The sequence below is a fragment of the Coniosporium apollinis genome (assembly GCF_000281105.1).
Source record: "Coniosporium apollinis CBS 100218 chromosome Unknown supercont1.33, whole genome shotgun sequence".
Taxonomy (NCBI): Eukaryota; Fungi; Ascomycota; class Dothideomycetes; genus Coniosporium; species Coniosporium apollinis.
The window spans coordinates 74,841-101,825 of record NW_006913295.1 but is presented as its reverse complement, the minus strand read 5'-3'; the positions used below and the strand labels follow the sequence as shown (position 1 = coordinate 101,825).

At 53.7% G+C, this 26,985-nt stretch overlaps 9 protein-coding genes across 9 annotated transcripts; 3 read left to right on the top strand and 6 right to left on the bottom strand.

Annotated features, from left to right (window-relative positions):
* Nucleotides 1–474: 474 nt before the first annotated feature.
* On the top strand, nucleotides 475–3,545 carry W97_06519 (uncharacterized protein; the record flags this gene model as incomplete). The annotated part of the gene is made up of 2 exons (XM_007784393.1): nucleotides 475–1,323; nucleotides 1,374–3,545. 2 exons carry the CDS (start codon nucleotides 475–477, stop codon nucleotides 3,543–3,545), a joined length of 3,021 nt encoding a protein of 1,006 aa, XP_007782583.1.
* Nucleotides 3,546–3,721: 176 nt separating this feature from the next.
* On the bottom strand, nucleotides 3,722–4,455 carry W97_06518 (uncharacterized protein; the record flags this gene model as incomplete). The annotated part of the gene is made up of 2 exons (XM_007784392.1): nucleotides 3,722–4,342; nucleotides 4,402–4,455. 2 exons carry the CDS (start codon nucleotides 4,453–4,455, stop codon nucleotides 3,722–3,724), a joined length of 675 nt encoding a protein of 224 aa, XP_007782582.1.
* An 803-nt stretch (nucleotides 4,456–5,258) lies between these two features.
* W97_06517 (uncharacterized protein) lies at nucleotides 5,259–7,904 on the bottom strand (the record flags this gene model as incomplete). The annotated part of the gene is made up of 2 exons (XM_007784391.1): nucleotides 5,259–6,680; nucleotides 6,861–7,904. 2 exons carry the CDS (start codon nucleotides 7,902–7,904, stop codon nucleotides 5,259–5,261), a joined length of 2,466 nt encoding a protein of 821 aa, XP_007782581.1.
* Nucleotides 7,905–8,520: 616 nt separating this feature from the next.
* Nucleotides 8,521–9,139, bottom strand: W97_06516 (uncharacterized protein; the record flags this gene model as incomplete). The annotated part of the gene is made up of 2 exons (XM_007784390.1): nucleotides 8,521–8,967; nucleotides 9,077–9,139. 2 exons carry the CDS (start codon nucleotides 9,137–9,139, stop codon nucleotides 8,521–8,523), a joined length of 510 nt encoding a protein of 169 aa, XP_007782580.1.
* Nucleotides 9,140–10,290: 1,151 nt separating this feature from the next.
* Nucleotides 10,291–11,263, top strand: W97_06515 (uncharacterized protein; the record flags this gene model as incomplete). The annotated part of the gene is made up of 2 exons (XM_007784389.1): nucleotides 10,291–10,597; nucleotides 10,653–11,263. The coding sequence occupies 2 exons, from the start codon at nucleotides 10,291–10,293 to the stop codon at nucleotides 11,261–11,263; spliced, it is 918 nt and encodes a 305-aa protein (XP_007782579.1).
* A 2,110-nt stretch (nucleotides 11,264–13,373) lies between these two features.
* W97_06514 (60S ribosomal protein L34-B) lies at nucleotides 13,374–14,268 on the bottom strand (the record flags this gene model as incomplete). Its single annotated transcript, XM_007784388.1, has 3 exons — nucleotides 13,374–13,610; nucleotides 13,671–13,754; nucleotides 14,245–14,268. The coding sequence occupies 3 exons, from the start codon at nucleotides 14,266–14,268 to the stop codon at nucleotides 13,374–13,376; spliced, it is 345 nt and encodes a 114-aa protein (XP_007782578.1).
* Nucleotides 14,269–14,696: 428 nt separating this feature from the next.
* Nucleotides 14,697–21,776, top strand: W97_06513 (pre-mRNA-processing-splicing factor 8; the record flags this gene model as incomplete). The annotated part of the gene is made up of 1 exon (XM_007784387.1): nucleotides 14,697–21,776. The coding sequence occupies one exon, from the start codon at nucleotides 14,697–14,699 to the stop codon at nucleotides 21,774–21,776; it is 7,080 nt and encodes a 2,359-aa protein (XP_007782577.1).
* Nucleotides 21,777–22,209: 433 nt separating this feature from the next.
* Nucleotides 22,210–22,701, bottom strand: W97_06512 (uncharacterized protein; the record flags this gene model as incomplete). Its single annotated transcript, XM_007784386.1, has 1 exon — nucleotides 22,210–22,701. One exon carries the CDS (start codon nucleotides 22,699–22,701, stop codon nucleotides 22,210–22,212), a length of 492 nt encoding a protein of 163 aa, XP_007782576.1.
* Nucleotides 22,702–23,751: 1,050 nt separating this feature from the next.
* W97_06511 (uncharacterized protein) lies at nucleotides 23,752–26,316 on the bottom strand (the record flags this gene model as incomplete). The annotated part of the gene is made up of 3 exons (XM_007784385.1): nucleotides 23,752–25,042; nucleotides 25,093–25,922; nucleotides 25,996–26,316. The coding sequence occupies 3 exons, from the start codon at nucleotides 26,314–26,316 to the stop codon at nucleotides 23,752–23,754; spliced, it is 2,442 nt and encodes an 813-aa protein (XP_007782575.1).
* Nucleotides 26,317–26,985: the final 669 nt, after the last annotated feature.

The following is a 26,985-nucleotide window of genomic DNA, read 5'->3' as shown; positions in this document are numbered from 1 at the left end:
TTACTGTGAGCACGTACTTGAGCACACACAATCCAAGCTCTTTGCCGTCTGGAAGTAACATCTATTAGACTCGTCCTGAATGGAACGAAGCCTCCCGCGTTCAGATTGAACCTGCCCCAGGTAAACTGTCCGGTCCAGGGTGATTACTGCTCCCAGCAAACAACAACATCCTCCCCCCGCTTCGGATGAGACGCAGCGCTGCCCTCTGCTACCGCCCATGACGTCCTCCCTCGTTCTTGCTTGGGAATGCTTTCAGATGGTCGGCCGTTGCATGCCGCCGCACACGTACCGTTGCTGACATGGCTCACCCTCCTGCTTCTCGCATGTTGGTCGGCCGTCGTCCGGTGTATGAGAGACGGGGAGGTCAACGGGCTTAGGTGTGTAGAGGGCGTCCCCGCTTGCACCCGGCTTCTGGATTGACAAGGCCACAGACAGGAGACAAGAGACATCTTCTTCCATGGCTACGACAGCTATATGAAGCATGCCTTTCCGGAAGACGAACTTCGGCCCTTGACATGCGGCCCCCTCACCCGCGATCGAGAGAATCCTGCTCACATCGAAGTCAACGACGTGCTTGGGAACTATTCTTTGACTCTCATCGATAGCCTCTCTACGCTTGCTATCTTAGCTTCCTCTCCACCGCCGAACGAGGTTCGCCGCGGGAAGAACAAAGCCCTGAAAGAATTCCAAGACGGCGTTTCGCTGCTCGTGGAATACTATGGAGACGGGACCGAAGGACCTAGAGGGCAAGGCAAGAAAGCGAGGGGCTTCGATCTGGATAGCAAGGTCCAGGTGTTTGAAACCGTCATTCGTGGTGTGGGTGGCCTTGTGAGCGCACATCTCTTCGCCGTTGGTGACCTTCCAATCAGAGGATACGAGCCGGCCGTAGATGCGAGGTACGGCGAGGGGGCGATACCATGGAATAACGGCATGATTTATGACGGCCAATTGCTTCGACTGGCTCTCGATCTCGCTACGAGGTTGCTACCGGCCTTCTATACACCTACCGGTCTGCCCTATCCACGAGTTAACCTCCGACGCGGCGTTTACTTCTATCCTAACTCGCCGCTCAATACCGACGCCGAGCACGGCCAGTGTCGTAGTACACCACCTCCGTCTGTTGAGATCACAGAAACGTGCAGTGCCGGCGCAGGGAGCCTTGTCCTCGAGTTCTCGACCTTGAGCCGATTGACTGGAGACCACCGCTTTGAGATTGCGGCTAAGAATGCTTTCTGGGCCGTGTGGGACAGGAGAAGCAACGCAGGGCTGATTGGTTCCGGCATCGATGCGGAGACAGGGCAGTGGGTTACTCCATTCACTGGTGTAAGTTCGCTCACAAGTTACTCGCTAGTCTGGAGCTAACACTGTACCAGATTGGAGCAGGCATCGACAGCTTCTTTGAGTATGCTCTTAAATCACATATACTACTTTCAGGTCTCCCTAAGAGTTACTCTAACGGTGACATCGGCTCGTCGAGTCAGTTTTTGGCAACTTGGCAGGATGCACATACCGCAATCAAGCGGCATGTTTACCGCAGCTCAGTATATCAACACCCTCACTACATCCAGGTGGATCTCTACACTGGCGCTATGAGAGCATTCTGGGTTGACAGCCTAAGCGCCTACTATCCTGGCCTCCTGACGCTCGCAGGCGAGCTTGACGAAGCGATTGAGACGCATTTGCTCTACACCGCTCTTTGGACGCGATACTCTGCGCTGCCTGAAAGGTGGTCTACCGCGACTGGAAACATCGAACACGGCCTCAGATGGTGGGGCGGCAGACCAGAGTTCATCGAGTCCACCTGGTATCTGTATCGGGCTACCAAGGATCCCTGGTATCTACATGTGGGAGAAATGGCACTGCGAGACATCAAGCGGAGGTGTTGGACCAAGTGTGGTTGGGCTGGTCTGCAGGATGTAAGATCTGGCGAGAAGAGCGACCGCATGGAGAGCTTCTTCCTTGGCGAAACGGCCAAGTACCTCTTTTTACTTTTTGACCCGACGCATCCGCTGAACTCTCTAGACGCGCCTTTCGTCTTCACTACTGAAGGCCATCCGCTCATCATCCCCAGCCGTCTACGGCGCCCAGCGAAACCATCGTCGGAAGGCCGTGCCGCAGCGCCGTTTGCTGAACCAGCCGCGCGCTCTCCTGTCTGCCCACGTCCACCACCGCTGCTACCTCTCAGCATATCTCCAACAGCCGCCCGTGACGACGTGTTCCACGCAGCAAGCCTAGCTAGACTGCATCTTATGCCATCTATCGAGACGCTGGACTCCCCGCTGGTTGAGTTCAATGCCGACCACCCAACCATCTCCTTGTCAGATCTGCAGTCCCCCTCCAACTATACTTATTATCCCTGGACACTCCCACCGGAGTACGTTCCAAACAATGCAATGAGTGCCAAGATGGCGACGCGCATGACATTCGACCTGTCGTTCCCAACTTCGCCGGACCAAATGCACCTTAATCTTGGCGCACTGCAGCGTGTCGGAGACGGCATACTTGTAAACTCGATGAGCGGCTTGAAGCTGGGCATGGTCCGCGAGTACGACGTCAGCGCCCGACCAGGCAGCGCATCGTTGGAAGACGCGTTTCGAATCCATTCAGTCTCGAATGTAGGTCTGGGCCGCGACGAGAAGGTATTCATGGAAAGAGACATGGTCGCAAAATTCAATCCCGTAGATCCCTACTTCACTCGTATCCGGGACATGCAGACGTTGGATCTGTTCATCGACGTTCCGCCTCTCGAGACTGCTAAGGAGCATCTGGCCGCAGAACCAACACCTGGATCCAGTCGAAATGTCACGGACCAGGTCGTGATATTGGCGGACGGCTTCGAGCTCAACGTCCCCATGAAGGTACCTGACGATCCATCCCTCTTCAGCTCCATCGTAGCAGATCTCCGTAGCATGCTAGCCGATTCCGTTGCCGCTGTGATCGCTCCAACCCACTCGCCGATCGCAACATCACCCATCCAGCGTATGCTCATTCCCGGCACTCTGCCCACCGGGCCCGGTGCAGCTCCTCTCCCAGACCTCAACGACCTTAATCCCGCCTATAGCGAGGACGAACCTCTGCCCTGGAAAACAATCTATATCGCCGACGAAGCCTGCGACGAAAAGCTTCCCAAGCACGTGCCCAGGGACCACCAGATCCTTGTCATCAAGCGCGGCGGCTGCAGCTTCAGCCAGAAACTCCGAAACATTCCTTCTTTCGCGCCGTCCTCGAAGTCGCTGCAGCTCGTCATCGTGGTTTCCTGGCCTGAGCACGATGATCTCTCCACACCTTCTTCTCATCCTCTCGACTCGGCGCGGAGAAGCCAGCAGATGAAGCGGCATCAGGAGACTTTCTTCATACAGCCGCTGCTGGAGGAGAAGCAGCTTACGCCTGGTGGGGTGGCGAGGCCGAACGGAATTCCTATGATCATGGTTGGAGGCGGGGATGAGACGATGAAGATGCTGGAGAGAGCGAGGGGGGTGGGTGTGAGGCGGAGATGGTTCTTCCTGAGTCAGGGGATTAGGATTGGGAATTTGATTGTTTTGTAGCGTTCACTTTGGGTCTCGAATTCCGCGCACACATCAAGCCTTCCCTCTTTCCCCGAACATGCACACACTGCCGTGATGTGGTGCAGTCGCTTTCGAAGCCACATGAAGTTCTACTGTGGCTTGCCGCCGCGCCTCCTTGCACCACACAGCTGCTTGTTTATACCCCCCATGTCTGCTCACGCAGGACACGGCGGTCCCCTCACATGCACCATCTCCGGCGCCCCAAATGCCTCCCTAACCCCCTCCTCCCCCAGCAGCCTCAAGTACCAAGCCGTGATCTCCGGATACGCCATCCTCATCTCATCATCAATGAAATACTGAAACCCCCAATACAGCGCCGACGCAAGCGACAGGTCCGCAAGCGACAAGCAGCTCTCGTTAACAAGCCACTTTCTCCCCTGCTGCAGATGCTGCTCCGCGACACGGAGCGCGCGCTCCAGGTTCGCCGTCTTGACCCCGACGGCCCGTTCCGAATACGGAATGTGGCCCAGCATGGGCGTGATGATGCTGATGAGGTTTGGCAGGACCTCTGTCTCGGCGAAGAAAACCCACTGCTGGATTAGCGCGCGTTCTTTGGGGTCTGAGCCTAGCAGCTGGTGGCTCTTGGGGCCGGAGGAGGCGGCGAAGAATGCGATGGCGGAGGCCTCGGAGAGACTGAAGCCGTCTAGGGTTTCCAGTGCGGGGACCTTACCCATGGGGAACTTGGCGAGGAAGCCGGGCTCCTTGGTGGTCTCGCCGTAGATGAAGTCGGGGGAGATTGTGATTTCGAGGCCGTTGATGTTTGCAGCGGCTAGGATCTAGTCATGTGGTGTGTGAGCTTATGTGGTGTCTGTGTGTGATTGTGAGGCTGACTTACTTTGAGCGCCCGGGCGTTCTTGGGCGTAGTGTACAGAGTGCCGAATGATGCCATGGTGATAATCACTTGTGAAGTTGTACTGCGATGTCTTGCCTACACTGGTATAACGTTGGCCATGCAGAGTAACTCGGATTCTGCACCGGTGTTTAAACTTCAAGACTGTTGAAACTATAGTACATTAAAATCAATAATGCAGGTCAAGCAGCAGATATATCTCATCTTGCTGTCTGCGCAGGATCAAGGTGGATTGGTAATCAGTATGCACCTCAGATGATGCTACGTCGTTCGCTGTTATCATGGTAGGTTATGCGACAAGGCCCCTGGCCGGGTAGCTGAACCAATGGACAAGGCGTCAAGAATCCAACGTGGGCTATGGGGTAGATGTACGTGTTACTGGAGAAGATTGGCATATTCGATAAGGGTTATACTCCAAAAGGTGTCCGGGGCGTAGAGCTTGTAGATTACCTATAGCGGCTGGATCCCTCCATCGATGTTGTCCTAAGATACACGCAGAGCATGATGAGTATGCGCTCTCGTTGTCAGTCGTTATGTCCGTCATGCCGCAACGATCTCCATCAATACTAAAGGCGAGTCAGGGAAAACTTGACGGCACGCATAAAACTTCAGCGATCTCTGAGGGACAGAGAGCATGCAATACCACGAGACAAGCTGAATGGGGATTCATTTGTTCACCGAACAAGCAATCTCGCTGTGACTACGTGCCAGAATCCAAAGCCGCGTGTCTTCCGAAACGCCTCATCACCTAAGGGTATCTCGCGCGCCAACCATCAAGAAATGAAAACGCCATCCCATGCCGTAGATACTCCTGTATTGTCAGTCCCTGGAGCCGCAAGCTCCTACATCACGACGCATCTCAGACCTCTCTTCTCTTTCTTTGGGCGTTCTAGTTGTCCGTCCACAATATACTGTGGACCCGCAGTAGGAGCCGGAGCAGCAGACCGCGAGCGCGCGTTCCCACGGAGGGAGGCCAGACTTCGGCTGTTCCTGCGATGAAGAGGCGGCGGCTGCCTTAGTGCAACGTTTTCAGACATGCTCCTATTACTGATGGAAGCCCTGGCGAGCCTCGGGTTGTTCATGAGAGAGGGGTGGTGAGTAAGGGCAGGTTCGCTACCCAGTGCGTAAGTGGACGCTTGAGGTACTAGATCAGGAGAGCTGTGAATTTGAGAAGCATGCTGATAGAACGTCGGAGACGTGGAAAAGGCTACAGCTCTGCTGCTTGGACGCTGCTGTCCGACTGGCACATGTGGGACGAGCAAATTCTGCTGGAGACTGGTGTGGCCAGGAACGGTAAGGTTTGGTGCAGAATGGTCAGCGTTAGGACTGTATGGTGGTGGTGGAGGCTCCCAGTTATCTGCGTCACTCTCATGTGGGATCTCATGCTGGATCCCTCGAAGGCCATCAGCCCGTCTGTACTCCAATGGCCGATTAGGCAAAGCCCGCAGGTGCCTTCTTGCCGCGGGGGATTCTGCAAGGACGGTCGCAGCTCGCTGGAGTGACATCTGAGGTCTTGGGGCTCCCTGGGTATACGGCTCTTCAAGAGCAGCTCCAGCATCCTCGTTGAACTGACCGGAGCTGTCTCGACGCCGGCTTCCTTCCGCATTTCGAGCGCCTGAAAGGCGGCTGTGACGACTACTGGCAGCCGAGGCTGCTCGATCAAGATTCCTGGTGGTCCCTCGGCGGATTGTATTCGCGTGTCTCTGCGCTACAGTCCTCTGTCTTACGAGATTGACTTCGTCTTCGAAAGCTAGTTCTTCGCCTGGTAAGTTCTCCGTACCAGTGATGGTATCCAGATCGATAACAATGCTCTCGGGCTGCATTTCGGAATCGTAAAGGCAGTCGTGTACAACAGGTACGCCAAAATCGAGTAGAAAAACGCGACCGCGAGAAGCAGTAGGCCCTCCGGATGAAGCGTCTAGGAAAGAGGCTTTCCTAGCAGGGCCAATAGCTATTAGCCGTTCGCGGGTGCCGTTGTAAAGAGCGGAAGACATTGACCAGCGAAGACCGCAGATGCCCCCAGAACGAGCGCCTTCGAACAGCGCAATGCGGGCTAACGGAAGTGATAATGGCAGTTGTTCGGTCTGTCCATCCAACCCTGCGAAGCTTAGTTGTTCGTCGTCACCATGCATCTTTAGGCAGTGTATCAAAATCTCCGTAGTCCCAGAGCAATTTACTGCTGCTGCCGCGTAGAGCTTCTGATCGCTTGTGGCGGGCGGGACGTCCTCGATGTGGCATTGCCTGATTTCAGGTGGAGCAGAGGCCTAGGGTGAGTGGTCAGTATCAACTAGTCGACAGCGGATGTTGCTAGCATGTCGCATCATTTTGGATTTAGGTATATAGGTTTAAAAGGCCGCACGATAGCTTGGAGATTGGATCGAACGCGGACGCCCGTTGCAATCGGTATTGCGACCTGCGCGAACCGTGAATGGATTGAAGCTTACCTCTAAAGCATTGGCAGATCTTTCGATTGAGAACCTTCTCGTCGCTAAGAAAGCTCTATCCGCGAGCTCATATACCCCATAACATTGCTTAACACTGTCAAATGCAAACAAGCGGTCGATGGCACCAATAGGTTGATCTGGTAGCAGCACAGCCTGCTGAGCCTTCAGAGCCTTTTCGGGGAACAGTATCTGAGTAGTCCAAGCCTGATCGACGTCCAATGCTATTGGCATGCCATCTTCCGTCATAGGCCCACCGAAGTCGCTGTTGACAGAGAAGACCGTTGAATCCCGCTGCCGACTCGCACTAGAGGTTGCCAGCAACGTGCGACCATCATCCGAGAAAGAGAGGAAATCCATTGGTTCGCAGAAGATCTGCCGCTTGCTCGATTCACGAGCACCCGGTGCTAGAGAAGCGATCTCGATAGCGGTCCCCGAGCCGGTAGCTAGAACCAACCCATCTGGCGTCATAGCCATTGTCTTCGCTGCGTTCTCAAGGAAGATTGTCCTGGTCCGAGTGGCGGTTGCTGGGTCCCCCTCGCCTAAGCTGTATACATCCACCTGGTGCTCGTTCGACAGCACGCAAAGCAGAGACCCATCTTCAAGGATTTCCGCAGCTAAAGGTCGTCGACGGACTCGAAAAGCGCGTGCGCTCAGGTGTGGAAGATCGGGGGAGTAGAGGAGGTAAAGATGAGACGAGTTCGCGGCCAGTATCCATCCGCCCTTCCGTGATATCCAGAGGGCCAAACTCTGTGGAAATGCCGATGATGTTGCACTTGTGGACATGAGCTCTATGCTCGTGATTTTGGGCTGCCGATGTAGATTAAGACTGTCCAGATACTTCATCTCTGGCGCCTGTGAGGTGGTTGTAGTAGTGGATGTCGTGGTTTGACCGGCGGAGGTCTCCTTCGCGGCCAGGCTTGATACTGAGCTCTCCGACATCGACATCTGCGGCTGCTCGAGTATACTCTTGACGTTGCTCTCATTGCTTCCGGTAGCGATGGCCCTCACAGTATGCTCTTTAGCGCTGGTGACACTGTGTTCCATTGCTCACGACATGGTCGAGGAGTGGCGGTCTGGGTAAGCGACAGGAGGATATCTTGCTCATCGTTGCTTCGTAGCTCGGATGACCGCATTCCACGGGCCTATAGCTCCATATAAACGCGCGACGGTGTTGGAGATAATCGTCTTCTGGCTTGAACAGCTGTCAGGGAGTCGACTGGGGCAGTTTACCGATCGACGCCGGGCCGATTTGATCATGCTCGGTCTGCACTGATTTTGGGCGCACAGACCGAGCATGATTAAGTCTGAACTCTGCAAGTGCAGCCACTCACAGTGCACGCTGCGACCGCTTCATGGGCTCTCTGTCTAAACCCCAACGCTCCAGCAATACTTCAATATGAAGCGTTCATGATGCACCATACCCTTTAGAGACGCCGGAGTCACCCACTGGAGGCCCTCCAAAGTCGGACATAACAACGTTATCAATTCATTGTGTTTCGCCGCACGCCCGCACGCACGCAGGCTTGAGTAGGCGAGCAAAGCCGACTTCGTAGCACGCGATTACAACAAGCAGAAGCAAATCAAAGCTTGCGACCCGGTCCTCAGTAGCAATCAGGACATGGTGAATACAAGCCAAGGAAAATGTGCTTGAGTTCATCTCTTAATCTTTCTCATCTATCACGTCGTTGCCCTTCTCCTTCGCGTGCTCCCAATGGTCCCGCAGCTCTACCCAATCCACATTTCCAGACAAACTGAGCGCTGCAGCTCTAGGAGTTGCCCTGATTGCCTCAACACTGAGCGCTTCCGTAAACTTGCAGACCTTTACTGATCCATCCTTAGTAGTGCGGTCATCGAGCACCACAACAATGTTTTCCTTGAGGAATGCAGAGCTAAGCTCCTTGTTCAGATATTTTGCGCAAAATTCAAGATCTTTGCCAATAAAAGCCTTGGGTAAGTCGTTGATTGGTGCTTTTGTTTCGTCTCTGGTATCCTTTGGTGCGTCCTTAGGCGGCGGGTCTGACACTAGCCAGTAGATCCAGGAGGCGGGCCCATATGGTAGTTTGCCGTTCAAGTAGTCATGGCCAGAGGTCAGCACATCATTGACATCCTATACAAGAAGGTTAGCAGCTGCGCATTTGTGCATTCCATGAGCCCCATAACTTGCAACCTAGTCTGGCCCACCCATATCGCACGCCCTTTAAGTGTAGGCAGCTTACATCTACGCTGACGCTTTCATCTATCACAAACAGAGCAATGAGGCCGATCAGATGTTTAGACATGTTGAAGGCCGAACTGCATTGTGGGAGAACAGAGGAGAGTGATAAGAACACAGGATTTGGAGGTGCATGCCGTTTGATAATAAATCGCCGTACCGCTCCACCAACACGTCCTCTGGGGACGGGAACGTGTTGGTGGAGCGGCATGGCTACATATGTTTTGCACTGGAGGTGCGTTAAGATAGAGTCCTGATCGATATAGATTTTCACGTGATTCTTTTAGAATTTCGGTTCTGCGCTGTCCAGGTGCAGCCACTCGCGTTATTGCGACCTCCTGGTCCTCTTCAAGTGCTCCCTATCTAGCAGCGATTAAGGAAAGCTATAATCCATCACCGCACTTCTCAAATACAAGGCATCACCCCCTCAAGGTCCTCCAAGAGCGGATATAACGACAATTATCTCAGCGACAGGCGCTCCTTCAGCCGGCGAAATGCGCAAGCTGGGGCGAATCTGCATCTCGAGTTCATCGAGTACGAGGTTACTGCATAGAAGACATGCAAAGAATCTCGTTTTATCGCTGGTGCAGGACTGATCCCAACGACGTTGAGATGAATCGTCTCCCCGGAGCATTTGGAGTTCCGAAAGTCCTACTGTGATAGCGTCGAGGAGTTTCAAATGCTGCCGCCCTCCACGGATGGTGGGCTTCTGAAGCCGCCGGACGCGATACAAGTCAGGCGCCCTAACTGACGATCTTTTATATCCAGCTTCAACTATGAGACCAAAGGATCATGATTCATTGAGAGTGGGGGGCCAATTACGCGGTTGAGCGGCGTGAATCCCTCCGCTGCAGTGATGCAAGATCATGTGACAGCTCAAAGCAGTTCAGCAAGGCACGCATTATTTCCAAGACTCTACGCCCGTACTACAGCTGGCTCACGCATTGCGTTTCCTGCTTACGGACGTATCTCATTATACCCTACCACGGAGTAAAGTCAAGGTACTTCTGCATATGTACAACTAACTTGCTGATCAACTGCTCGTTTCATTCAAGTACATATGATGTCCAGGAGTTATGTCCATAGTCTGCGCGTTGTCGTTCGGTCCATGTCATCACAGCTGCAGCACTTCTGTGAGCGAGACACAATTAACTTGCTCTTCCGATCTGAGTCTCTGTTAAAGGCAATACTATCTATAATTGTGAATCTTCTTTCACCATGAGCACGCCACGTCTTCCATCGCCTCCACCATGTATGGCGTTTAACTCCCGGATACCCAATGCGTACGGTTACCACCCGTCACTAGCACCCGGCATTATTTTCGTCATCCTATTTGCTATATCTGCCTCTATCCATCTCTACCAATCCCTCCGCCAAACAATCTACAACCGCCGTCTCTGGTGGCTCTGTCTCTTCTTCATCGGCGCCGCCCTCGAATGTCTCGGCTGGATCGCCCGCACCGTAACCAACCCGTGTCCCTACTCCCTCGCCCTCTTCAAAATGCAACTATCCGTCCTAATTAGCGGTACATCCCTCCCCTCCGTCCACACAGCCCCAGCATTTACCTGAACAGGCACCAGCACCAGCCTTCACACAAGCAGGTCTCTACGTCATCCTCTGGGCCTATGTCCAGGTCCTGGGCCGCCACACGTCCCTCGTACCGCCGAAGCTCTACCTGGTCACCATACTGTGCCTCGACGTCATCTGTCTCTCGCTTCAAGCCATCGGCGGAGGTCTAGCGGGCGCAGCGTTCAGCAAACGTACTGATACGCAGCCAGGCACGACGACGATGGTCGTCGGTATTGTGACGCAGCTGGTCTCGACGTGCGTCTTCGGCGTGCTGCTTAATGTTGTCTTCTTTCGCGGGTGGGCGGCGATCCGGGCGGAGAGGAGGCTTGTGCTGTTGGCGGCGGCGACAATGGTCAGTGTGGCGTGCATGATTGTGAGGGGGGTGTATCGGAGTATAGAGCTGTTGCAGGGTTGGAGGGGCGAGCTGATTACGGACGAGAAGTACGTTGTTGCGTTGGAGGGGAGTATGATGTTTATTGCGGTGGCGGTGTTCAATATCTTTAGCCCTGGGGTGCTGCTTGATGGAACGAGGGCATGCATGGCCGTGGTGGGGAGTAGAGTGATGGAGGAGTCTGAGACCTTGGAAAGCGTGCCGAACGGGAAGAACTCAGAGGTGCCTTAGGGAGAGGTGCAAGTTGCAGCTGGAGTACCAGGCTGCTGTACTGCTGCCGTTTCCTCCTGACGCAGCAGCTTAAGTAGAGAAGTTATTCTTGCTGACACGTCCATGACACCGAACTGTGCATTGTTTAAAAGTTTTAATGACGCGTTGACATGAAGGTTCATCAAGCGCGTAGTCTATAGTATAAGGATTGAAGCCTCACATCGTGCCGGGCTTTACAGTGTCCAAGCCGTACCTAACATTAAGTGTTTGGTTACTACGAAACTCGCTATGCACTACCAGCGTCACTACATCGGTAATCCGGTATTTGTAGTGTCCCTATAGCGAAGTTGTAGCGACTTCCAGCTCTGGTCGTGTACCAAGTGACATTGCGCAGAACACGTAACGGATGCGGAAGGCCTTCGACGGCGGTTCTCCACTTCTGATTGCAAAACTGGTCTTATGAAGAGCGGTGATGTGGCCAGGATGCTTCCTTGTATTGTGTGTTTACCGGGATTAGAGTTGGCTGCTTCGAGCAGTGTCAAATATTTGGGAGTCATGGTCTGCGAGGAGTGCGGTCACCGCAGCTTCAACCGGGCCGCAGTGCCGTTGACGCTTGTTGCCAGCTGATTGTAAAGCGGCTTCTGTTGCGAGACTTCCTGAGAAACTATGTCCGAGCAGCCCCAGTTCTTTAAGAACGGCTCTTGTTGCAACCTCACGAGTGAGACATTGAGTATTGCTGTCCGCAAACACGACGAACCACACAGGGCTCAGACATTTGCCATGGGAGTTAATCCACGGGATCGATATGTGCGGAAAGGCCGGGTCCGCGAAACCACGCTCTCGGAACCAGCGCCCAAGGTAGGCCCAGTCTATTCAGGTAATGATGACGAATGATATTTCGCGGTCTTGGATGAGTCTGTTCTGGCTATCTTGCAGCTTCTGTAGCCCTCGCCTGAGAGGGCTCCGTCTGTATTGGCGTATGGGGCGCACATGATAAATTTCGTAAGGCTGCGCCGGCTTGAGTATAGCCTCCAGACCTCAATCGAGCTGATCGGTGCCTCGATAAGCCAACGCATTTCGTGTCCGCGGGGATCGATGAGATAGTATGGGATCGGGAATGTGATCAACTGGTGCGTAAAGGCTCATCTTAGAATGGGGATGAGGCGGGTTGGAATCTAGATGCGAGGAAAGCGGGACTAGAGCACTATGGGAGAATCTACTCCTGGTTGCTTCGCGATGATGTAGGAGATGAATTGCAAGCCGGGTGGTGAGTCAGTTGAACTAGAGCAGATGAGATCAAACGCACAGCGAAGAGGGGGACGGCGTCAGGTTATATGCTGTTGAGTGGGAGTAGAGAGGATAGTTCGAAAGCACTTTTGATGGCGCGGACATAAACCAGGGATGGCAAGTGCTAGCCACCCACGGTGTCGCTCTATGCAACGTACCAGATATGCCCGGACACTCGTGGTGGAGATACGTACGGACAGTGTCTCTTTACTTCTTATACAATGCCTGGCTCTCGGACTGGGGTGGTGAAACGCAGTATGGTGCGGTTGTTCGACGGAGCGGATGCTGATTTCAGGCATTACGTCTCTGATCGTAAATTACGAACGGTACAGTACTGCAGTTTTGTTGGTGACGGTAATACTAACACTCACTCGTGCCCTTCATAATCCGAAACCACAAGTAAGTAGGCAGGTAAAGCCGTTCGAGGTAACAGATACTAAAACCCGATAGATCGTAGAAATTTCCAGGCTCCCGCGTGGTGACCAGCATATAGGCTCTTATGGATATTAGCATCCGTTCCCTACAGCTAGTGATGCGATGCTACCCATAACTGTGTGATTAGTCCAAATCATCTAGGCTTCAGCCATCAATGATGTTGCTGGATGTGCGCAAGTCACTAACGTGTCAGATAATCGTTATACTCACGTAGTGACGTAACGCACTTGTCTTTGCTGATTTGCTATCTCAGCTACCGACACCAACCAGCATTCTGCTATTGCCAGCCACCGTTGACGAAACCAGTGAGAACACCCATATTCGCTCAATGCAAGCACATGTCAATCCCATCCGGAACCCTTCTGTCAAGCGCACCCATCTTTCCATCCCAGCAACCCTACAGCACTTCCTAGCGCTTCTTCTGCTGCGCCTCCTTCATAACCTTCTTCACAATCTTCTGCTCCTCGATAAGGAAAGCCCGCACAATCCTGTCCCTAACGCAGGTAGCGCAGCGGGAACCACCGTATGCCCTCGACACGCTCTTCTTCGTTTTCGAGAGGGTGGCGTACTCGCGCGGCCGCCTGGCGGGGATGCCGGGGAGTTTGGCGTGGCAGTCGCCGCACTTGGGGCTTGTGCCCTTTTTGGCCTGGGTGCGGATAGGTTTTAGCATGCAGATACTGGCGAGGAGAAGATGGAGCAAACGTACGATGTGAAGGTAGCGGTGCTCGCCGCCAGGAGTCCGGATGATTCGTGTGAGGTTTGACTTGGTGTTGTATGGCTGGCGCCGGCGCTGTAAGAGTGCATGTTAGCGCGCATCCCTCAAAGTTCAGGCTCGTGTGTAGAGCTAAAGGCCTCGGTGCTGCCGTTCCAACAGCTCTCTTGATATATCCGCCGGGTGGTACAGGTAGACTCTTTTGAGTGCGAAAGCCATCGGAGATAGATTCTAATGAAATCCGCAAATGCGTATTCCGTGTCGGCTCCCTGCGAATTCCGACAATGTTTCCAGCGAACAGTGGCCACTTGGTTCGCTTTGGCATCCTCCTCCTGCGTTCTCGAAAACTCTTTATACACAACTCGACCATCGGATTGTGTCGCTGCAATTCCCCTTTCATCCAGATTTGGACCCAACCAGCGCCGAGGGAACCTGATTGTTGACCTTGCTTGACTGCCCAAGCCATGTCCTTTCCTCGCCCGAGGGTTTGCACCATGCGGATATGTCAAGAGAGCGTCGGAATCTGGCAAAACATCGACGTGCGTGGGCTGCAGGGGGTACAACGTACGTATGTGAGTCTGGTGGACGGCATTTCGACGGTTTGAGGAAGTATTTAGCGTGTGCGGTGTCGATATGTCGTCTTCTTGCTGGTTGCTGCCGCCGCGACGATAATCAAAAGTGCGACCGCAAGACGCGCCGGCCAAACATTTCGCCGAGGGGTTCTCCAAAGCTGCGCGTTAAGTATCTTGGCACGCTAAGCATCTTCTGGAAAGTTTCATCGCGGGTTACGCCACAACACCAGCGACGAGTTCTCCTCGAACGACGGGGAGCCGCTTCTCACTCTACTCACTCCTTCCATCGCCACCGGGCCTCTTCAACGGCAACGCAATCAACCCGGGAGGCTTCAACTCTTGCGTTCGCAGGACTTTTAAGTCCCAGTCGCGACACGCCGCTTGACTTTCGTCCTCCGTTCTCCAACACCTAACAACTTTCTTTTCATCGACGCTCTTCGCCGCCAACATGTCTGTTCCACCTCCGCCTCCAGGATGGAGCGCTCCTCCATTACCGCCACCAGGCGCGCCATCAGGGATGTCTCTCGGCCCCCCACCGCCTGGATACCGTCCCGTCGTTGACCCGCATGTCGCCAAGTTTGCGCAGAAGAAGAAGGAATGGTTACGGTCACAGCGGCAGCGCTTTGGCGAGAAGCGGAAAGGCGGCTTCGTAGAGACGCAAAAGGCTGACATGCCACCCGAGCATCTGCGCAAAATCGTCAAGGATATTGGGGACGTGAGCCAGAAGAAGTTCTCGAGCGACAAGCGAAGTTATCTGGGAGCGTTAAAGTTCATGCCGCACGCGGTACTGAAGCTGCTGGAGAACATGCCGATGCCTTGGGAGAGCGCGCGAGAGGTCAAGGTGCTGTACCACGTGAACGGCTGCCTGACGCTCGTCAACGAGATTCCACGAGTTATCGAGCCAGTGTTCCACGCGCAGTGGGCGACCATGTGGGTATGCATGAGGAGGGAAAAGAGCGACCGAAGGCATTTCAAGAGGATGAGGTTCCCGCCGTTCGATGACGAGGAGCCGCCACTCAGCTGGTCAGAGAACATCGAGGACGTGGATCCTCTAGAGCCGATACAAATGGAGCTTGACGAGGAGGAAGATCGGGCAGTGATCGATTGGTTTTATGACCACCGCCCTTTGATCGACACGCCTCATGTTAATGGGCCGAGCTACAAGACTTGGAATCTCAATTTGCCGCAGATGGCTACTCTGTACAGGCTGAGCCAGCAGCTGCTCAGTGATGTGGTAGACAAAAACTACTTCCACATGTTCGACCAGAATAGCTTCCTCACCGCCAAAGCGCTTAACGTTGCGATACCCGGCGGTCCCCGATTTGAGCCCCTCTACAAGGACGTGGATCCGAATGATGAGGACTTTGGCGAGTTCAATGCCATCGACCGTATCATCTTCCGCGCGCCCATCCGGACCGAATACCGCGTCTCATTCCCATACTTGTACAATTCCCTGCCGCGAAGCGTAAAGCTTTCGTGGTATTCGTACCCTCAGATCGTTTACGTCAAGACGGAAGATCCGAGTTTGCCGGCTTTCTACTTCGACCCAGTTATCAACCCAATCTCTTCACGATCTGTTGCGCCAAAGAACCTCACGATCAGTCATGAAGACGAAGTCTTCGGACACGGCAACAATGAGGATGACGACTTTGAGCTTCCGGGATACGTCGAGCCCTTCTTGGCGGACGAGGAGCTTTATACTAGCGAGACTTCTTCAGCAATTGCTCTCTGGTGGGCACCGTATCCATTTGACCGCCGGTCAGGTCGGATGGTACGAGCGCAGGATGTTCCACTGGTCAAACAGTGGTATCTTGAACATGTGCCACAAGGTCAGCCCGTCAAGGTTCGAGTGTCATACCAGAAGCTTCTCAAGTCTTACGTTCTCAACGAACTGCACAAGAAGCCTCCGAAGGCGCAGAACAAGCAGAACCTGATGCGCTCGCTAAAGTCCACGAAGTTCTTCCAGCAGACCACCATTGATTGGGTCGAAGCGGGTCTTCAAGTCTGCCGGCAAGGCTTCAATATGCTAAACCTTCTTATCCATCGCAAAAACTTGACCTACCTTCATCTGGACTACAACTTCAACCTGAAACCTATCAAGACTCTCACCACTAAGGAGCGCAAAAAGTCGCGGTTCGGCAACGCCTTCCATTTGATGCGAGAGATCCTACGCTTGACGAAGCTAATTGTCGACGCTCAAGTCCAGTACCGTCTCGGGAACATCGACGCCTTCCAACTTGCCGACGGCATCCTCTACGCTTTCAACCATGTTGGCCAGCTGACTGGTATGTACCGGTACAAGTACAAGCTCATGCATCAGATCCGCTCTTGCAAGGATCTGAAGCATCTCATCTATTACCGTTTCAACTCCGGTCCGGTCGGCAAAGGTCCAGGCTGTGGCTTCTGGGCGCCGGCCTGGAGGGTTTGGCTGTTCTTCATGAGGGGCATCATCCCCCTCTTGGAGCGCTGGTTGGGCAATCTGCTATCAAGGCAATTCGAGGGACGTCACAGCAAGGGCGTTGCCAAGACTGTCACGAAGCAGCGTGTCGAGTCTCACTTCGATCTGGAGCTCCGTGCTTCCGTCATGGCCGACTTGATGGACATGATGCCGGAAGGGATCAAGCAGAACAAGGTCAACACCGTCCTTCAGCATTTGTCCGAAGCGTGGCGATGCTGGAAGAGCAATATTCCCTGGAAAGTGCCTGGCCTGCCTGCGCCCATTGAGAACATCATCCTCCGATACGTTAAGAGCAAGGCTGATTGGTGGATCTCGGTTGCGCATTACAATCGAGAGCGTATCCGGCGGGGTGCGACCGTTGACAAGACCGTGGCGAAGAAGAACCTGGGTCGTCTGACGAGATTGTGGCTGAAGGCTGAACAGGAGAGGCAGCACAACTACATGAAGGATGGTCCTTACGTATCTTCTGAGGAGGCCGTTGCCATATACACGACCACTGTCCACTGGCTTGAGTCCAGAAAGTTCCAGCCTATCCCCTTCCCCAGCGTCTCGTACAAGCACGACACGAAGATCCTGATCCTTGCTCTTGAGCGTCTGCGAGAGGCTTACTCGGTCAAGGGCCGTCTTAACCAAAGTCAGAGAGAAGAACTTGCCCTCATTGAGCAGGCGTACGACTCTCCGGGCACAACTCTTGCCAGGATCAAGCGCTTCTTGCTCACCCAGCGCGCCTTCAAGGAAGTCGGAATCGATATGAACGACAATTATAGCAGCATCAACCCTGTCTACGACATTGAGCCTATTGAGAAAATTACGGACGCGTACCTGGACCAGTATCTTTGGTACCAAGCTGATCAACGCCACCTTTTCCCCGCTTGGATCAAGCCTTCTGATTCAGAAGTTCCGCCGCTGCTTGTCTACAAGTGGGCCCAAGGCATCAACAACCTTGGCAAGGTCTGGGAATATCAAGATGGTGAATGCAACGTCATGATTGAGACCCAGCTTTCTAAGGTGTACGAAAAGATTGACCTCACCCTGCTCAACCGTCTTCTTCGACTCATCATGGATCACAACTTGGCGGACTACATTTCCTCGAAGAACAACGTCTCGCTCAACTACAAGGACATGAACCACACTAACAGCTATGGTATGATTCGTGGTCTGCAGTTCTCCGCCTTCGTGTTCCAGTACTATGGGCTGGTTATCGATCTGCTACTGCTCGGCTTGCAGCGCGCAAGCGAAATCGCAGGACCGCCCCAGAGTCCGAACGACTTCTTGCAATTCAGAGACCGCGCAACCGAGACGAGGCATCCAATCCGCCTGTACACAAGGTACATCGACCGCATCTGGGTCTTCTTCAGATTTACAGCAGATGAATCAAGAGACCTGATTCAGCGCTTCCTGACTGAACAACCTGATCCCAACTTCGAAAACGTCATTGGGTATAGGAACAAGAAGTGTTGGCCGCGGGACTCGAGGATGAGGCTTATGCGGCACGACGTTAACCTTGGACGTGCAGTTTTCTGGGACCTTAAGAATAGGCTGCCAAGGTCTGTGACGACCATCGAGTGGGACGACACCTTTGCGAGCGTTTACAGCAGGGATAACCCCAACCTGCTCTTCTCGATGTGCGGCTTCGAAGTGCGCATCCTGCCTAAGATCCGCAACCTCAGCGACGAGTTTCCGGTCAAAGACAGTGTCTGGTCGCTGGTCGACAACACGACTAAGGAGCGTACGGCGCATGCATTCTTGCAAGTCACCGAAGAGGACATTCAGAAGTTTAACAACCGCATTAGGCAAATTCTGATGTCGTCCGGTTCAACCACCTTCACGAAGATCGCCAACAAGTGGAACACTAGCTTGATCGCCTTGTTCACTTACTATCGCGAAGCCGCCGTATCCACTGTCAACCTCCTCGATACCATTGTTAAATGCGAGACGAAGATTCAGACTCGTGTCAAGATCGGCTTGAACTCCAAGATGCCTTCCCGCTTCCCGCCTGCAGTCTTCTATACGCCCAAGGAACTGGGTGGATTGGGCATGATCTCTGGCTCGCACATTCTAATTCCAGCAAGTGACAAGCGCTGGTCAAAGCAGACGGACACCGGCGTCACTCACTACCGGGCTGGTATGTCGCACGATGAGGAGACACTGATTCCCAACATCTTCCGCTACATCATCCCGTGGGAAGCTGAGTTCATTGACTCCCAGCGTGTATGGACCGAGTACTCGCAGAAGCGTGCGGAGGCCAATCAGCAGAATCGCCGATTGACCCTTGAAGATCTTGAAGACAGCTGGGATCGTGGTCTTCCTCGGATCAACACTTTGTTCCAGAAGGACCGCAGTACCCTGAGCTTCGACAAGGGCTTCCGGGCCAGGACTGAGTTCAAGGTCTACCAGCACATGAAGAGCAATCCATTCTGGTGGACAAGCCAGAGGCACGATGGCAAGCTATGGAACCTCAACGCGTACCGTACCGATGTCATCCAGGCTCTGGGTGGTGTCGAGACTATCCTCGAGCATACACTTTTCAAAGCTACTGCGTTCCCCTCCTGGGAGGGTCTCTTCTGGGAAAAAGCTAGCGGCTTTGAGGAGTCAATGAAGTTCAAGAAGCTCACCAACGCCCAGCGCTCTGGTCTCAATCAGATCCCCAACCGTAGATTCACGCTCTGGTGGTCGCCGACCATCAATCGTGCCAACGTCTACGTTGGTTTTCAAGTCCAGCTAGATTTGACGGGTATCTTCCTCCACGGTAAGATTCCGACGTTGAAGATCTCACTCATCCAGATCTTCCGTGCCCATTTATGGCAGAAGATCCACGAGTCAGTCGTCATGGATTTGTGCCAGGTCTTTGATCAAGAGCTCGAGGCACTCGGCATCGAGACGGTGCAGAAGGAGACAATCCATCCTAGGAAGTCGTACAAGATGAACAGCTCCTGCGCTGATATCTTGCTGTTCGCAAGCCACAAGTGGAGCGTTTCGCCGCCGTCGCTACTCTACGACACCAAGGATCAGATGGGTTCGACAACCACCAACAAGTTCTGGATCGATGTGCAGCTGAGATATGGCGACTACGATTCTCACGATATTGAGAGATACGTGAGGGCGAAGTACCTCGACTACACCACCGATAGCATGAGCATCTATCCCTCCGCAACTGGCCTTATGATCGGCATTGATCTCGCGTACAACCTGTACTCCGCCTACGGCCAATACTTCCCGGGTCTCAAGCAGCTCGTACAGCAAGCCATGGCTAAGATCATGAAGGCCAATCCAGCCCTTTATGTCTTGCGCGAGCGTATCCGAAAGGGTCTCCAGCTGTATGCTTCGGAAAGCAATCAAGAGTTCTTAAATTCGCAGAACTACTCCGAGCTCTTCAGCAACCAGATCCAGCTTTTCATTGACGACACTAATGTCTACCGCGTCACGATCCACAAGACATTCGAAGGCAACTTGACGACCAAGCCTATCAACGGTGCTATCTTCATCTTCAACCCGAGGACTGGACAGCTCTTCTTGAAGATCATCCACACTAGCGTTTGGGCGGGTCAGAAGCGGTTGGGTCAACTGGCGAAGTGGAAGACTGCTGAGGAAGTTGCGGCGCTGATTCGGTCACTGCCGGTGGAAGAACAGCCAAAACAACTCATCGTCACCCGCAAGGGTCTGCTCGATCCTCTCGAGGTGCATCTGCTCGACTTCCCGAACATCTCCATCCGCGCTTCAGAGCTGCAGCTACCATTCCAGGCAGCGATGAAGGTCGAGAAACTGGGTGACATGATTCTTAGAGCAACTGAGCCGCAAATGGTGCTCTTCAATCTGTACGATGAATGGCTGAAGACGATATCTTCTTATACGGCGTTCTCGCGTCTCATTCTGATACTGCGCGCTCTGCACGTCAACCAGGACAAGACCAAGCTCTTGCTCCGTCCAGACAAGACTGTCATCACACAGGAGCACCACATCTGGCCCACGTTGTCGGATGAGGATTGGATCAAAGTCGAAGTACAGCTGAGAGATCTGATCTTGAATGACTACGGCAAGAAGAACAATGTCAACACATCGTCTCTTACCAGCTCCGAAGTGCGCGACATCATCTTGGGCATGGAAATCTCAGCTCCATCTATGCAGAGACAACAGGCCGCTGAGATTGAGAAGCAACAACAAGAGCAGGCACAACTGACGGCTGTCACAACAAAGACGCAGAACGTCCACGGCGAGGAGATCATTGTCACCACTACCAGCCAGTACGAGCAGGCAGCCTTCGCGTCGAAGACCGAATGGAGGACCCGTGCTATCGCAGCCAGTAACCTCCGCACCCGTGCCAACAACATCTACATCTCGTCGGAAGACATCAAAGAAGACGACCACTTCACCTACGTCATGCCCAAGAATATCCTGAAGCGCTTCATCATGATCGCCGACCTACGCGTCCAGGTCGCCGGCTACCTGTACGGCAGCTCCCCACCCGACAACGCTCAAGTCAAAGAAATCAAGACCATAGTCATGATCCCACAAGTCGGGTCCACGCGCGACGTCCAGCTCCCGCACCAACTGCCCCAGCACGAGTACCTCAACGGCCTTGAGCCCCTCGGCTTCATCCACACCGTCAGCGGCAACGAAGGCCACTACATGACCGCCGCCGACGTGACGCAGCACGCGCGCCTGATGCACAGGCACTCCAGCTGGGACAAGAAAACAGTCACCATGACCGTCTCTTTCACGCCCGGCAGCGTCTCGCTCGCCGCCTGGGCCCTCACGCCCGCGGGCTACACCTGGGGCGTCGAGAACAAGGACCTTTCGTCCGACCAGCCGCAGGGCTTCAGCACGGCGTTTGGCGAGAAGTGCCAGCTGCTGCTGTCAGATAGGGTCAGGGGCTACTTCTTGGTGCCGGATACGGGGGTGTGGAACTACAGCTTCATGGGGAGTAGTTTTGGTGCGGTAGAGAAGAGGAGGGTCGATGTGAAGATTGATACCCCGAAGGTGTTTTATGATGAGAGTCATCGGCCGCTGCATTTTGTTAATTTTGCGGAGCTCGAGGATGTGTGGGTTGATCGGCAGGATAACTTTGAGTAGGGGGAAGGTGGTGCACGTGGAGGGTGGATGCAGCTGCTATAGGCTCGTGGTGAGCAGAAAGGGAGGAGCTCGCGGCGCTTAGAGAGCCATGCTGGCGGCGTTTGAGGATTTGGGGAGTCGGGTTTCGTGATGTGTCATCTGCTGTAGCAAGGCCTTTGCTGAAGGTTTGAAAATAAAGTGTACGATACTTCAATGCTGCAATACATTTCCGCGTTCGGCAAGAACAGCTGTGCGATGTTGGCCTGATATAATACAATGATACAAAGAATGTTTTGAGGAATGGACTAAAGTCGCAAGAGCTCCTCCTGTTGAATCAAGGTACTCGGACGGTAACAATGCCAGCCCTGCAGCTCTACTGTACGAAAACGTGTATCGAAAAATGCATCAACAACGCCTCCACGTAGCTAAGTCCTTACCGCCTCCTACACTCGCGTTACTCCCCCAAATCCTCAGGGTTAATCCACGGCTGCGGCGCGACCTTAAACGTCCTCAGCACATCGCACCTAATACTATCAATCTTGTTATCAACCCAACTCAGCTGCTTTGGCGCGACCTTCTTCGCGTTTCCATAGTTGTGAATTGGGAACTTGTAGGCCTGGCCCTTGCAGCCGTCCTCTTGGTAGAAGTGGCACCACCACTCCTTCTTCTTGTCTGTGAAGCCCATCTTCTGCTTCACGCTGCTGATCTGGTTCTCGAGGGGCGCGGGCAGGCTCACGCATTCGCCTTTCTTGAAGAAGTGCCATTCGCACCCGACGAAGTTGGCCTCGCGGCAGAGGGAGAGCGGGACGACGGTTTTTTTGTCCATGCCTTTGGGGAGGCCGGGGAACTTGGGCTCGTTGTCGCGCTCTTCGAGTATGGTCATGTTGAGGGGGGTGGCGGTGGCGATGGTGGCCAGGGTCACGGTAAAGAAGGTTGACGGACGCATGTTTGTTGGTTGGTAGAGGAGATTTTGGAAGGTAAACTGTCCAGGATAATATGTATCTCTAGAGTTCAAATGGCTGAGATATGATCGGATGAGATGCTGATCCCGGACTGGACGAGAATGACCCTTATGACCATAGCGATATTAACCTATTGGAACCCCGATTGGGCAACATCGCATACTACTCAAGCCTTAGCGGGCATCTGAGGGGATGAGGATGAAAGCGCCTTTGTTTGTTCTTTATCTTATTGTTGTTGAAGTCTTGGACGGTCCAAATTACAACGATTCCACTCTGAATAAGCAGACTTCCTTGTACCGACAAGTCGAGACAAAGAAACGGGGACTGTCGAGCTAGCAGCATTGGATCCACATCGGGTATTCAAAGCGACGCTCTTACTGGCGCTCTGATTACGTCCAATTTGCCCTTGCAAAACGAAAATTGCTCTCTGTCGAGATTGCGTCGATGCGATTCGCCGTCAACGACAGGCGCAGCTCGATACGCCAGATATCGCTCGACAAGCGGGACACGCTGACCAAGATCCGTGCGCGCGACACAAGCAAGATGACCACGGCATGCATGCACGTGAGGCGTGTTGTGGACACCGAGTGCGTGGTTTATGACGCCTAAGTGCGGGCTGATCTGGTAAGTTAAGAGGAAGAAAGCGGAAGTGACGCAATTTGAGTGTGCTACGCCGGATCAGTGCAGAAATTTTGAGATTGTGAGAGGCCGAGTGCAAGGGATTGTAGATATTGCGGAAGCTGAATCAAGCACGCAGAGAGGCGCGTCCATATTGTGGAAAATATATGCATGACTTCGTGACAATTCCGACTTAGGGAATGATAACCAGCAAGCTCTATTGTACGCGAATAGGGTATATGAGTGCTGACGAAACAGACACGCTCTAAAAGTAGCGACAAAACTTCCCAAGAGCCTGAGCCAAGCGCTAGTGATCCAAATCTTACTGCATCTACAGCGCAGAAATGCACAAAGCCACCCATCATGACACGTTGTGTGCAGTATCATGGATATGAGACCCAGCTCACTCACCTACCTCACTCTCCCATCCCCAGCGGAAACGAGCCAAACTCTCCCATCCCATCCAGCACGAACGGAAAGGGATCAAAAACATCATGCAGCTCCATTCCCGTTTCCAACCCCGAGCCGCCAAACAACCCCATCCCAACTCCATTTCCAGGCATCCCATCAAACTGGAAAGCGGTAAGGCCACCTGACACTGTTCCAGTGCCCGCCGCAGCGGCAACACCAGCCGCAGTAAAAGCCCCGTCTGGCGCAGGAGTGTTCTTCCCGCTGACCTCGAGCCTCGTCGGGTCTTTGACCGCCTTGTCGAGCTCCTCGGCCCGCACCTTGCCTTGCACCTCCTCACGCCAGAGAAGCACAGAGTCGTACACGACCGACATGCTCATGCGGTACCGCACCTGCAGTTGCAGCGTGTCATCCGGCTCCTCTGCCGCGGTAGCCGGCCGCTTGCCGTTCCTTGCCCTGTTTAGAGGCGTGAAAAGCGGGCTGGCGTGAAAGGTCGACACGGGGGAGCCCTGGGAGGCGAGAGGGGTGTGATGCGAAAGCTGCGGCGAGACGCTGCGGCGTGTGCTGTTAACTCCCTTAAGCCAGCCAGATTGGCTCGCTTTCCACATCTGTGCTAGAACCTCTGCCATGCGCTGCGGGAGATCATTGGAGCGGACGCTCATCTGGCGAACGAGAGTGATGGCATTCAACAGGAGATGCCGACCTTCGGACTGATCGATAGAGTCTGCGAAGAAGGAGTCGAGCAGGCGCAGGAGGGTGTAGCCAGCCGCAAGAATCATCTGCATCAGGTAGTTTGGGAAGTATTGGGCAGCCGTTACTGACTCAACATCCATACCAGCGCCAGCAGCACTACCAGGGTCCCTGAAGGCAATGGCATGTTCCAGGAAGGCTTTAACGGCAAACCAGAGGTTCAGTAGGTCGCGACGGTAAGTTTTGGAGTTTGATGGTTGGAACAGGGCCGAGAGACACAGGTGAAGATTTGAGGCGTAAAGGTATAGGTCGTTGTGCTCTGCTATCATACCCGTGCTACCCCTTGAGTAATCCGCCACTAATTTGTTGAACTGTCCGGCGAGCATGCTAGCAGTCGCAGATAGACGCTCATCGTGCGCAAAGTCGAGCGTGTAACTCGGGCTGCTGTAGAGTTGGGAAGTAATGTTGTTACAGAACAGTGCGATCTCCAGCTGTGCCTCGATAATGCTGGTGAGATAGTAAGGCTCTGAGGAATCTTCACGGCGTGATGGCGGGAAAAGGGTCGAGTCGTACAGGGTGTCTGCAGGTTGACCATATCCAGTGGAGACGCTGAACCACGTCAGCATGAGAATATCTCTAGAAGATAGCGCGTCACGTACTTCTGTGCTACGATGTTACATACAGCCCAGGTCACCATGCGATCACGGATATCTTCGTCTTTGAGGTGCACCGAGAAACGAGCAAAATCTTGCGCGTGGGTAGGGCGATGCAGACCGATCTGCTTAGCCATAGACATCATGAGACCGCACAATTGAAGCGTTGGGTCTTTGGAAGTCGTGGTCACTGGAAGAGGCCATATACAGAGTAGACATAGCGCCTTCACCACGTGATGGCTTTGAGGGACCTGAGCCGCAGTATCCCAGACAAGGCGCGTTAGAGGATCGTTGAGTCTGGCAAGAAGCTCAGGATCTTTCTTGAAGTGGCGAGCAGCGATGGAGATGATGGTCCAAAATAGTAGCGGAGATGCCTCGTAGTACTGCTGGGGCGAACGAGCGTCGAGGAAAGTAAAAAAGCGATGGTACCATCTGAAGTACTCGCGAAAGAGTTCTTGGACTTGCTCGGGATCAAGTAAAACGTTACCCAGCCGCTTGATCGCAGCTCCGCCCTCAATCCCTTGACTCAGATCTAGCAAGCCTGATGCGGCATCATTAGCCCCGGAGTTGTGTAGGGACGAAGCACCGAAGCCACCGAAGGTCGACATTGTGGGGTTATGGAGGCCGCTGCTTATCGGAGTGTGTGTAGAGGAATGTGACAGAGACAATTGGCGCTGAAGAGACACGGTTGCCTGTCTGAGCTCTACAATCTCTCGCTCCATTTCTGCTTGTTTGCTCCTCTTACCGATGCGCTTGAAGTTGGGATCAATCTTGCATTCGAGACCGTGCTTGACGCATCGCGAGCAGGCCGACGAGTCGCTCACATCACAGCGTAACTGTTGTGTCTGTTAGTATGGAATTGTTTCCAAAAAGATAAATGCTACACCCTGAACGTCTGGGTCGACCAACCTTCTGTTGCCGGCACTGATTGCACGCCCTACGGACGCCAGGTCCTTTTCGCTTGTTGCCATCGTGGTCCTCCTCATGCTCGCCTTCATCTTCTTCGTTGTCGCACCCTGGAGAGCTAACATGAGCCTGCGAGGACGCTCTCTTGCGCTTGTTGCTGGGCTGAGCGAGGTTCGGATGAGTCGAATGTGACTGTGCGATATTCGATCTCGCCGGGCTTGGGCTCGAGACGGTTTGCAAGCCAGTGGGCGCTCCGGTATAAGCTCCTTGAGACGTTGTAGGAGGAGAGTGTTGATGGTGTTGTTCGGCCTTGACGCCGGCCATTTCTGGGTGCTTGATGTCGATTTACTGTAAGCTCCCGATACCGCTGCTTTGGTTGTTCAGGGCTCCAGCTTGGTGGGGAGGTGGAAGCCGATTCTCGCGCGCAGCGGGGAACTGCCGGAACAGCACCATGAGGCCGCCAAACCGGTGTTCAGTAGGAAAAGATGTACCTGTGCAAACGCTACGTTCTCCAGAGGGAAGGTATGAGCCATGGAATCTTCACAAGCTTCTCAAACCTCCGTTTTCCGTGGCCATGAACTGGGAACTTGGGATGTAAAAGTCACGTGATTAATGATAAAGGATACATTATCTCGAGCTTGTCAACATGGGTCTCTCCAAATCGCAGCTGCGGCCGACGCCCGAACGAGCGCTAGACTTAGGGCTGTTGCAGTTATCTGATAAATCTCATTTAATGAGGCTGGAGCATAAACCGGTTCGGGTTACCGCAAGGGGCAATCACGAGTCGAACTCGAGTGATGCTGAGACTTCGGCTACGTGCGGTTCAAATGCCAACGCAGCTTGCAGTCTAGAAGCGCAAAACAACTCCGAAGACGCACAAGAGCAGGCGCAAACACGGCAGGTCTACAGCAAACACCTTCAAGCACTAGTTCTCTGCATACGGCTCCACATAGAAGAGCTCCGTAACCGGCGTTGGACGAGGTCAGGGGTGTA